Below are 12,236 nucleotides of genomic sequence, written 5' to 3'. Positions count from 1 at the left end.
GATCCTTGACCTTCACTCCCACGTAAACAGGAAGCTGGTTCTCTCATCACTGGCTTTCCTTGCTTTAGTTCTGGTGTGACACAGCTGGTTCCCATGTCTTTAGTGAGAGGAGACCCCTGACACCATTAGATCTGAAACTTTTTTTCTGTAACTTCTCTGTCACAAAGATTCAGTACATATCCTATTGATCTTATTTGGACTGGCATAATAAATGTTTGATAGTAAAATTCTTCGGGGTCCAATAAGTTTTGTTTGTAGCTTAGAGTCACTTATAATCTCTGCTCCCTCTGCTTCTTTCTAGTTGATATGAAATCATCATCCGGCAAAACCAATAGTTTCTCATCAGAACTTCGATTATTTGGACATACACCATGATTTAGAAATGGTGTCCACATTAATAAGAATGTGTTTTCTATCCTAGCCATTAATGATTTTCCTATCCTAGCTATTGATACCTTTTTTAATAATTGCAAAACATTTTTTGTTATTTTTTTTAAGAGTTATTTATTTATTTTAGAGAAAGGGTGTGGGAGAGAGCACGAGTGGGAGGGGTAGAAGCAGAGGGAGAGAGAATCTCAAGCAGACTCCACACTGAGCATGGAGCCCGGCATTGGGCTCGATCTCGCAACTCTGACATCATGACCTGAGCCGAAACCAAGAGTTGGATGCTTAACCCACTGTGCCACCCAGACACCCCCATTTTTCGTTATTTTTGAGAATTTCCCCCTTAAAAATTAATCAATATAGTTTTCTAGACTTCAAACAATGAGGCAACAAAAACGTGCCCTATAAACTTTTCCTAGGGAGCTGAAATTTGTTTAGTAGGATGTTTAGGCTGCAGTTACAGTGAGTCCTCTGTTTTTGGTTCAATTCTTGTATGCTTTCCTAATGGTAACAAATGATTGATTGGTTTAACATCAGATTCCTAGATAATCTGTAATGCTTAAATCTTTACAAAGATCTCAGTACTCCTGTAAGTAATAAGACTTAATATTTCTTTAATTTTATCCCCCCCAAGAAATCTTTTGAATCTGGTTTAACACAGTCTGGATATTTAGTTGGAGAGTCTGTTTCACTTTCCGAGCTCACAGAGGCTTCATGTGGTAAGTATTTAATCTTTCCTTAGTACCCGTGCCAGTTCACCTGTTGAAACATATGTTCAACAGACATTTATGGTTGGTTTACCTATGTGCTAAACTTCGGGAAAACTGAAGCAGTGCCCTACATTTTAGGAGCTCTCAGTCTAGTAGAAATGTTTCAGAATTCTAGTTATAGGAGAGATGACTTTTTTTTTTTCTTAAACTGCAACTGATAAGAGTGAGTGAAATATTTCCAAGTTGACAGAATCTGTTATAAAAAAACAGGATGAACGTGTAACATGTATTCTGTAAGAGAAAACACTACATGTGTGTTGTTTTTGTTGTTGTTTTTAAGTGTGTGGAAAGGGACCAGCATTCAAAACTTTCCCCAAATCAGTATGCTTGTATTGAGTGAAAGTCACCAGTAAGGTATTAGGTTTACTATCGACCTACCTGTGTCTTTATCTTTAAAGTAAAACTTAGAGACATATAGTTAGGTCTTGCTTTTTTATCCATTCTGAGAGCCTCTGCCTTTCCATGGGGGTATTTGGCCCATTAACCTTTCAAGTCATTATTGATATGGTTTGATTTATAAATCTACCGTTTTTGGGGCGCCTAGGTGGTTCAGTCGTTAAGCGTCTGCCTTTGGGTCCTGGGATCGAGCCCCGCGTCGGGCTCCCTACTCCACGGGAAGCCTGCTTTTCCCTCTCCCGCTCCCCCTGCTTGTGTTCCCTCTCTCACTTTCTGTCTCTGTGTCAAATAAATAAATAAAATCTTAAAAAAAAAAGATCTATCATTTTTTCATGCATTTCCTGTTCTGATTTTTGTTCCTCTGTTTCCCTTCTCCTGTCTTTTTTGGGGTTTATTTGAAATACTCTTTTTGGAAATCCACTTATCCATTATCTTTTATTTATTTTTTAATTTTTTTTTTTTTTTTTAAAGATTTTATTTATTTGACAGAGAGAGACACAGCGAGAGAGGGAACACAAGCAGGGGGAGTGGCAGAGGGAGAAGCAGGCTTCCCGCGGAGCAGGGAGCCCGATGTGGGGCTCGATCCCAGGACCCTGGGATCATGACCTGAGCCGAAGGCAGCCGCTTAACTGACTGAGCCACCCAGGCGCCCCTATTTTTAATATTTAAAATTTTTTAGAGTAAGCTCTAATCCTCACATGGGGCTCAAACTCATGTCCCCGAGATCAAAATTTGCTGTAAGTAATCAAAAGTTGCTGGACTACTGACTGAGCCAACCAGACGCCCCTACACATTACCTTTTAAACTATACCTCATTGCATCTTTTTTGTTAAGGTTACCCTAGGGATTGCAAGATACATCCTTAACCTTTCAGTCCACTTAGAGTTGATATTGTACAACTTTATGTAAAAGTGTGATATAATGATTTATAAAAAAGTATATATTGGTTATCTAAATGAATATTGAATGAATAAATATTAATAATATTCAGATGACCAAATACACAGTTTTCCAATAGATCTGGTCTTCATCCACAGTTCCTGAAAATACTTTACAGCTATAAAGGTGACATGGGTGTCTTACTACTACTAATGAAGGTGACTTTTGGACCCCACGGCGGGGCGGGGGGGCTGGTTGCCAGGAGGACCAAACCATGTGATTGGAGGGTGGAACTTTAAGCCCCACCCCTGACTTCTGAGGAGGGTACTGGGGCTGGAGGTTGAATCAGCCAATGACGTTATCGGTCATGGCCATGGAATGAAGCCCCTATAAAAATTCAAAAACACAGGGTTCAGAGAGCGTCCTGGTTGGTGAACACATGGAAATGTGGGGAGAGTGTTACTTCTAGAGAGGTCATGAAAGCTCTGTACCTCTTCCACAGACCTCTCCTTTGTTTTCATCCTCTGGCTGTTGATTCGTATCCTTTCTCATTTCCTTTAATAAACTGGTAAACACAGTGTTTCCCTGAGTTCTGTGAGCTGCTCTGGCAAATTAAAAAAACATTAAAAGAGCCTCTTTTTTTTAATTATTATTATGTTAATCACCATACATTACATCATTAGTTTTTGATGTAGTGTTCCATGATTCATTGTTTGCGTATAACACCCAGTGCTCCATTCAGTACGTGCCCTCTTTAAGACCCATCACCAGGCTAACCCATCCTCCCACCTCCCTCCCCTCTAAAACCCTCAGTTTGTTTTTCAGAGTCCATTGTCTAAGAGAACCTCTTGATTGATAGTCACTCAGTCAGAAGTTTAGGTAGCAATCTGGACTTGTGACTGGTATCTGAAGTCCAAGGAGGAGGTTGTTGGAACATCCAGTCTGTAGCACGTCGGTCAGAGGCACAGGTGACAGCCTAGGACTTGGGACTGGCTTCTTAAATGGGGGTTGGGGAAGTTCTTGTAGGACTGAGCCCTAAACCTGTGGAACCTGATGCTATCTCTGGGTAGGGTCAGACTTGGGTTGAATTCTTGGATACCCTCCTGGTGTCTGAGAATTGCTTGGTGGCACTGTGTAGGAGAATCCCTTCCCCCAAGTTAGCATTGGGTCCTGGAACCCAAAAAGAGTTGGTGTTAGGGGAAATAGATCTAGACAGTTTGTAAAGTTTCTGTTTCCTGTCCGCCCACCCATGTCTTTTATGGTCTTTTACACTATAGATATCCTCTATATTACTTTTATATTCATTTTAAATCCCACAGTGTTTTTGCTTTACACAGTATAAGTATGTTTCATGCAGTGTTTTTCTTTTATATCAACATACATACACATAAATAATTAGATATAATTCAAAATTGACCTGGGCCTCATGGATTTGTATTTGCTAAATCTGGCAGCCCTAGTCAGGAATGACTGAGATAAAGTTCCCTGATGCCCCTTCGTCGTCCCTGGCTGCTTCTGTCACCAAGAGAACGAAAGATGTCTGAAGCAAATGGCCTGGGCCACTCACCACCACACGCTAATGCAGCTCCGAACAAGCGTGCCCCTCCCCCCTTTCCTCCTGTTATAGTAGATCCTCTGTCCTCTGATCCAAGGCCAACCCCTTCATGGTGGTCCCTTCCCTCTTTGAGGACCTTCTGCCTGAGGTGTCCCCTCTTTTCTGAGTTGTTCATTTCTCCTATTAATATACAATGTGCTTTATTATCTGCAGTCTTAAACTGGCCCTTGTCCCCGGATTTCCTTCCAGCCAAAACTCCCATTTCCTTGCTTTCCTCTATGGCAGAGCTGCCTTTAAGCACAGGTTGCACTTGGTCTCCTCGCCTCCCATTCTTGCTTGCTGCAGCTCCAAACGGGCCTTGGTCACCTCTTCATTGCCATCCTATTAGTCACTCCAACAGACCCTCTCCTCAGAGTCCCAGCATGGCAGGCAGAGCTGCCAGTGCACTCCTGGGAGAAACCATTTCTTCACTGGGCATCGCGACACCATTCTCTCTTGTTTTCCCTGTTTAATTCACCATTCCTTATTTGTCTGTTTTTTCTTATTCCTTCTCTTCCATCCTTTAACTGTTAAACATTTGAATGCCCTGGGTTTGGTGCTCGGACTTTTTCTCTCTGCACTCACTCCCTAGGTGATCATGGGCATTCCCACAGCATTCAGTACTGTCTGCATGCTGTTGACTTCAAAATTTAAATACCTGTCCTTGGCCTCTTTCCTGAACTCTTAAGTGCCCAACTGCCTTTTCTGGTCTCCATAGGAATGTCTAATAAACATCTCAGACTTAACATACTCAAAGAGGTCTCAACTATTTTTCCTTCCCCAGTCTGCTCATCTCTTTTTTTTTTTTTTTGGTCTTTCATCTCAGTTCACCCAATTGCTTGCATCAAAAACCTTGGAGTAACCTTGGCTCCCCCCTTTTAAAGGTTAAACTTGCAGGGGCGGACGGGTGGCTCAGTCGGTTAAATGTCTGGCTCTTGATTTCGGCTCAGGTTGTGATCTCACAGTCCTGGGATTGAGCCCGTGTTGGGCTCCACACTCAGCAGGGGGTCTGCTTGAGTTTCTCTCTCTCCCTCTCTCAAATAAATAAAGTTAAACTTCAGTCCCATTAACAAATGCTGTTGGTTTTATCTTGATGGTATATCAAATGTTCAACCACTTCCCACCTCCTAACTATTATCACTGTGGCCCAGGCTCCCATCTTCTCTTGCCTGGGTTGTTTTGTGTTTCCTCTTATGTGCTTTCCCTACTTCTATCCTTGCTGACCCCCCTCTTTAGAGTCTTCAACATGGTGTCAGGGTGCTCCTTTTAAAATGCTAGCTACACTATGTCATTCCCCTTCTCAAAATCTTTCATTGACCTCCCACTGTACTTAGAATTGTACCCAGTCCACACCTGACCTAGTCCTTAGCCTTCTCTTGGAGCTTCTTAGCTCTCTTCTCCTTGCTCACACTGTTCCAGCCACACTGGCCTTGTTCTGCCTCTGGTGTCTGGTACATTACCATCTCAGATCTCTGCACTTGGCTTCATGCATGTAAGGTTCTTCCCTAGATATATGCATGGCTCACTTCCTCACTTCATTCAGATGCCTGCTTGATCCCTGAACATCTCAAAACAGCAGCTCCCCCCTCCCTCTTTATCCGGCCATATCCGCTTAATTTCGACATTATTTCCTTTAAAGGCGCATATTACTACTTATTACCTGTACATTTCTTTTACTTTTTATTTTGAGGTGACTGTAGAGTCACATGCAGTTGTACAAAAATCATATCTAAAGGGATTCAGTGTCCCGTCCCGCCAGGTTCCCCACGGGGTAACATCTTGGGTAGCGGTCATACAGTGTCACAAGCAGGAAATTGACACTGATACAGTCCACTGACTTTTTTTCAGATTTCACCCGTTTTACGTCCATTCATTTATGTGTATATTTAGTTCCATGTAATTTTATCATGTGTAGACTCATGTGACCACACTGCAGACAAGATCGAGAACAGTTCCAGCACAGGGGTCCCTCACACTATGCTTCCCTTCAACAGCCATAGCTCCCTCTCGCCTTCTCCCCCTCCCAGGTGTTTTATATTGTCTGTCTGTCTCCCAAAGTATCGGAGATTTTTGTGTTTTATTCATCGTTGTCTCTCTAGCACCTAGAAAAGAGTGCCTGTCACATCATAAGTGCCCAATATATATTTGTTAAATGTTGATCATAAGGAAGTTCTCTCTTGTGAGAAAAAATATGCAGCAGGAAGCCTTGCCTTGTTTGAGAGCACACACAGCATATACAATTTTGATTTAATCCTCTTTCTCCTCACCTCCCATCTTCTCCCTCCTACCACCCTTGCGTGCTGAAATGCCTCTGACCCCAGCAGTGAAATTGGTCCTCCTTCATTGCTCACCTCAGGTTGGTTTTCTGGTGCCAGGCACAGGGGTCTCGAGGCCTGGGCACTTCCTTAGATTCATGGGAGCCAAAACTCCTTGCTTACCTTTACCCTCAGTAGTTAGATTTGAACTGAAAGCTATGGCCAGCGCCACTTCTCTTCTTTATATATCCAAATGAAATTCCAGATGTCATTCCCTAAGCCGGATATATGAGGTAGAACTTCTTACAGTGTGTTATTCTCTTTGCAAATACATAATATTTTTGGTGTAGAACAACCTGATTCAGATGTCTTTCTCTTGTTTACATGTTTCCTTTGAAGGAGTCAAGGTTGCTGAGTGTATAGAGGGCAAAAGAGCTTGGGATGCTGTTCCAATTGAGAACTTTACAGAAGTGAGCACAGACACCGCTTCCCAAGTCAGGTCCCTGGTCACTCCACAGTGTAAGAGGGACATTCCATCCTCTGAGACCTTTGTACTTCGTTCTGTGCTAAAGAAGCCCTCTGTTAAGCTGTCTCCAGAAGGCCTGCAGGTAAGTTTAGAGCTACTTTTTCTAAAGCAAATTGAATACTCATTTTGGCTTAAAGCGATTCTTGTGAATTGTATGTCCTACTGGTTTCAAAGGAGATATCTTGCCCTAAATGTTTACCCCTCCTTTTCTTACTTAGAGCACTGTGCAGAGTTCCTTCCTTCCTTCCTTCCTTTCTTTCTAAACTCAGTATGGAATATAACTTGTAGAATTTAATATATGTAGACTGTATATTATAAGAGTTTCATAGTTATTAAAATGTGTTAATTATTTCCACCTAAAATATTTGGTCTCAGAGATAGCTTTTTCACAGGCACGTATGTTTCTCTAAACTCAGCTCATATGAGCTAAGAGTAGGTTGGTGGGAACTAGCTGGCACTTATTGAGTATTTTTTTTTATTATTTTTTATTTTTTTTATGAGCGTGCAAGCACACGAGTTGTGGCAGGGAGGGGTAGAGGGAGACGAAGAGAGAGAATCTTAAGCAGGCTCCACGCTCAGCACAGAGCCTGACACGGGGCTCCATCTCATGACCCTGAGATCATGACCTGCGTCGGATGCTTAACGGACTGAGCCACCCATGCACCCCTTATTGAGTACTTTCTGTGGACAGTTCTGGCATAGATCATGTACATGCAGCCTAGACTCCAAGGAGAATATTAGCCCCATTTTAAGTAAACTTAGGCTTGAGGTTGTTAAATGAACCCAGATAAATCTGATACTGAAATTCATGGCATGCTATAAGTGCTCTGAGAGGTTGAGAGGATGGGCTGTGGAGTCCCAAGTGCCTGGTTTCAGATCCTCTGAAGTTTAAGAGCTGTGCCAATTATGTACCCTTTTTGTACCCTGGTTTCCTTATCTCTGAAAGGACAATCTTAGTGACTACCTTACGGGTGATTTGAGCATTAACTGGGATAATAATATGAAATTAGCACCAGTGCCTGGCAAATGAGAAGTAATTTTTTTTTTCAATCCATAGGCATTTAAATATATAACCATGCCTACACATCTGTTTCTAAAGCCAAAATGAACTAGACCGCCTTCTGTCGACATGAATAGTTATGGTCAATGGTTATTTTAAATGTTTAACAGTTTTTCTGGTTAAAGAGCTGATGTGGGTCTCTATGCAGCACTGCTTATTCGTATCTTGTATTCGTTTTATTTTTCTCAAACAGACTTCGCGTCTCTCCATGATCCATATAACCCTTACTGATTAACAGCATCACATAGCAAACATCAAGTCCTACCACTAAAATTATACAAAGATTTTTATAATCAACAGTCTTTTTACTGAGCTCTCCAAAGTTTGTAGGTGTATACAGTTTGAGTTGTTGCTAAATTTTCGTGGTTGTTTTAATTGAAGATAGCCTAAAAGGTCTCAAGAATTTTGTTTTCTACGTGCACGTATTTCACAAATATTGGTATGGGCATTTTCCTGGTTAGGAAGATGAAATGGACTTGAGAGTTGCTCAAGGAGGTTTGTTTGGGGCAGGACAGTTGTTGAGAGAAGGTGCTGCTCCTGGAATTGGGTGCACTGGCGAAAATGAATAGCTGTAGAGAGCAGGGGCTGGTCCGGGGTTTAGGAAGCAGGCGATGATTTGGAGGTGACTCATGGAGCCCACAGCCCTGGCTCCCGCCTGCGTCACTCCAGTGGCCCTGTGTGGAGTGGGGCCCTGTCTGGTGTTTCAGGACTTGCACTGTCCCTCCTCCCCAGCTTGCCAACTCTCTAAGCTTTTGGGGAAGTAGAGAGGGACAGACACTACCTTCTTTCCTTGTTCCTAACTCAAGAATACAGTAATGTGGACAGGAGGTTTACACACTTAGAAAAGGTGTGATTTCCATATTTAAAAGACAGAACACCCCATCATGCCAATCATGCCATTTACCTTTTTGTTTTCTTATTTTCGTGCAATTCTTGTACCTGTAGAGAGTCAGCCTTATCTGACACCATCTGTGGTATAAACTAGCCACTCACATTTTCGTTATCTTCATTTGCCAGATTAAAAATGATGGAACGAGTTTAGCCCATATTATGGATTTCTGTTCTTTAATCTTGGCCTAAAATACTATTTACTAAAGTAATGTTTAGGGCATCCAGTTTTTCTTTGTGGCTCATGTCATTAAGCCAGAACAATTATGAAAGCAAAGGTAATCTGCAACGCTACATAGTATCTATCCTTGGAAGACAGGAGTTCAGAGTGGCCTTTCTTAATGATTGTGCATATGCATTTATATGTGTAAGATTATTCACCGACGTTTATTTTGTTTAGGAACACTGTGACAATCTCTGTGATGATGGGACTCATCCAAGCTTAATCTCAAATCTTGCAAACTGTTGCAAAGAACAAAAAGCAGGTAAAAAATTCACATTTATTTTGAAGCCTGAGGATTTCATTTTCTTGTGAAGTATCTGATCTAGTATGTGGTATTTTCAGTGATCTGCTAAATGCCTTGATGCTTCTCACATTACATGGGAATGAAGAACAGTTGGCTGGAATCTCTTTGGAGAGCCTCCCAATTGGTCTGTCCATTTCATCTGCCCATTTGTGCTTAATGGCAATACTTGTAAAGGAAATTGATATTCCAATTTTGTAAACTTCTAAGACATTTATGCAAAATTTACTTTAAAATCTATTAACCATATTTTAGAACTACTGCTTAACCTTTTCCATTTTGCATTTCTTTTTTCTACAAACTGTATTTTCTATTATACAAATAAGAGCTAAATCTAATCATGTTAAAAGAGTCTAGGGTATGCATTTTTAGATAAGAAATAGCCTAATTTTTTTTATCTATCCATTTATTATCTATAGAAGGTCAAGAAAATTGTAAAGTGCCAGCTTTTCTAAACATCAGGAAGAGGAAGAGAGTTACTTTTGGAGAGGATCTAAGCCCTGAGGTGTTTGATGAGTCCTTGCCAGCAAATACTCCATTGCGTAAAGGAGGAACACCTGTCCGCAAAAAGGATTTAAGTAGTATCAGTCCCCTGCTACTTGAGCAATCACCAGTTCCTGTGCAGTTGCAGTTATCACAACCAAATTTTGATGACAAGGGGGAGAATCTTGTAAGTGTGAAAAGTGGAACAAACTTGTTTCTATTTTCATCAGACCTCACCTGTTTTGTGTGAATAATAATTATGCTTCAAAATCATGAAATGGACTAAATGATGTGTCATGGTATAAATTAATGCATTTTTCTAGGTAGGTTTTTTTTCCCCCCACCCTGTGTTCATCATGACAGGTGCACGGGGTATTAGCTGTGTTCTCATACTTGCATGACTCCTTGTACATAGCATATTTAATGGGCCCTAAATACTGTTGACTGTAAGATGTACCATGGTTTTATGTATCACCAAGAAAAGAGGCTAGAACCAAGCTGTCACACACGATAATTGTAGGTGTGAAGATGTGAGAGAGCAACAGCCTTAGAACTGATACACTGTAAATACAAACTTTTTTCCTCTAAGATGAATTTCTGTAGGTAGAATTACTGGATGAAAAAATAGGATTTTTTTTTTTTTTTACCTTTTTGATACATATTGCTGAGTATCCAGAAAATGTACTAACTTGGACTTAACAGCAGTATAAATGGTTTTAATTTACCACACTTGGTAAACCCTGCGTATTAACTATACTTTCTTTTTTTTTTTAATTTTTGCAAGATTTTATTAGAGAAGAAACTTTTTTAGTCCGGTATCAGTATAAACTAACATCTTTTGAATTATTGATTTCCTTAAAATATGTTTACCGTAGAACTTACAATATGTACTTATTGAACAGACCTAAATATATATTGACTATCATGCTTTTTTAGGACTTAAGAATACTAAATAGATAATCTTAGCCAAGTGTTTTGTTTTTGCCACAAATAGTATCAGTATGCTATTATATCCAAGTCATCTATTATCTTTAAATAAGTTAGAATTTTTTCCTGACAGTTTATTTCCAATGATGCTCCGTCTGTTAACACACAGTCTTTTAAATTGAGCATCTCTTTAACTGTACTTTTTAAAATAGCTTAATAGGAGAAACAGATGACTTGAAAACTTTTAGTTTACTAATGTGGTTTGAACATTTTTCATGTGTTTATAAGCCATTTGAATTTCTTTAGAGAATTGTCTGTTAATCTTTACCCATTTTTATACTGGGACCATCATTCATTCTCTCCCTTGCCTATTATACTTTGAAATAAAAATATTCCACTTTCAGCCAAGGTGGAGTAACAGGGACCTAATTTACGTTTTCAAAAGAAACAAAAAAACAAAAACAAACGAGAAAATATACACAACAATGGTTCTCAGACATAGAACATCAGGAAGCACAGGAGAGTAATCCCAAGAGAGGGGTAACAAATGAGGCAAGCTGTACAGGAGCCCCAGCTTACTGCCTGGGCTGGACTTCCAGGCGACAGCACGGGAAGGGTCTACCTTGGTGGAGCCTGGCAGTCTCCATGAGTTGAGAAAATGGAGCTGGGGTCTGGGAAAGCAAAGGAGGCTAGAGCTCGTGGCAAAGGACCAGAGAGGAGAGAGCTGCCCAGGGAGCTCTGGAGATGTGCATAGGGTCTCACTTGAGCCTCAGCGGAGTACTGGTCAGTGTGTGCTTGTGAATAAACTGCGTGATGCCAGGGAAAGGACTACCCAAATGGAGCAGAGGGAACAATCCCTAGAGCTTACAGAGGGGCAAGAAGTGCCCCCAGCAACCTGAGTGATAGAAAAACCTTATAATTCAGAGGGCATCAGGTACTCAGGAGAGTATTGCCTCACTAGTAGAACAAAGTTAGACTAAAAGCCTAGCAGAGCTTAAAAGCAAGCTTTGAAAGGACACAGCTTTCCTCCAAGCGACTTTACTGCATTGTATAACCTAGCTCAAGAACAGCAAAACTATCCGGTGTCAAATAGCATTAAATTCAAAATGTCTGACATTTCAATTAAAAACTAATAGATGTGTAAGAAAAGATGCCCCATAATGAGAAAAATCAGTCCCTAAAAGTAGACCCAGAAATTACACATATGGTAGAATTTGTAGACGAAGACATTGAAAAAGTTACTTTAACTATCTTTCATATGTTCAAGAAAGTGGAGGAAAGATTGAACTTGTTAAGAACATGAAAGATACAGAAAAGATCCAGCTTGAACTCTGTACATTACAGTCACTGAAAATTATAATCTTTGGGAAGAAAAATATGTTGAATGAGATTAATAGCATATTAGAGATTGCAAAAGAAAAAATTAGCAAACTTAAAGACGTAGCAATAGAAATTATTCTCCGTGAAAGAATAAAAATGACTGAACAAAAATGAGCAGTTGGTGAGCTTGGTACAAATTTAGGTGACATAATATGCATGTAATTAGAGTC

General features: G+C 40.4%; 1 protein-coding gene across 2 annotated transcripts in view; it reads left to right on the top strand.

Moving 5' to 3' along the window:
- CDCA2 (cell division cycle associated 2) overlaps positions 1-12,236 on the top strand; it is a 46,754-nt gene that overhangs the window by 16,174 nt on the left and 18,344 nt on the right. For both annotated transcript variants that reach the window (XM_078069496.1, XM_078069497.1), the window contains exons 7-10: positions 1,019-1,103; positions 6,678-6,886; positions 9,153-9,237; positions 9,696-9,946. In XM_078069496.1, the coding sequence (XP_077925622.1) occupies positions 1,019-1,103; positions 6,678-6,886; positions 9,153-9,237; positions 9,696-9,946 (630 nt within the window). The remainder of the gene's footprint in view (positions 1-1,018; positions 1,104-6,677; positions 6,887-9,152; positions 9,238-9,695; positions 9,947-12,236) is intronic.

Source organism: Halichoerus grypus, chromosome 3, assembly GCF_964656455.1.
Source record: "Halichoerus grypus chromosome 3, mHalGry1.hap1.1, whole genome shotgun sequence".
Lineage (NCBI taxonomy): Eukaryota > Metazoa > Chordata > Mammalia > Carnivora > Phocidae > Halichoerus > Halichoerus grypus.
Note: the sequence above shows the minus strand (reverse complement) of the source record. Positions and strands in the feature narration are given on the sequence as shown.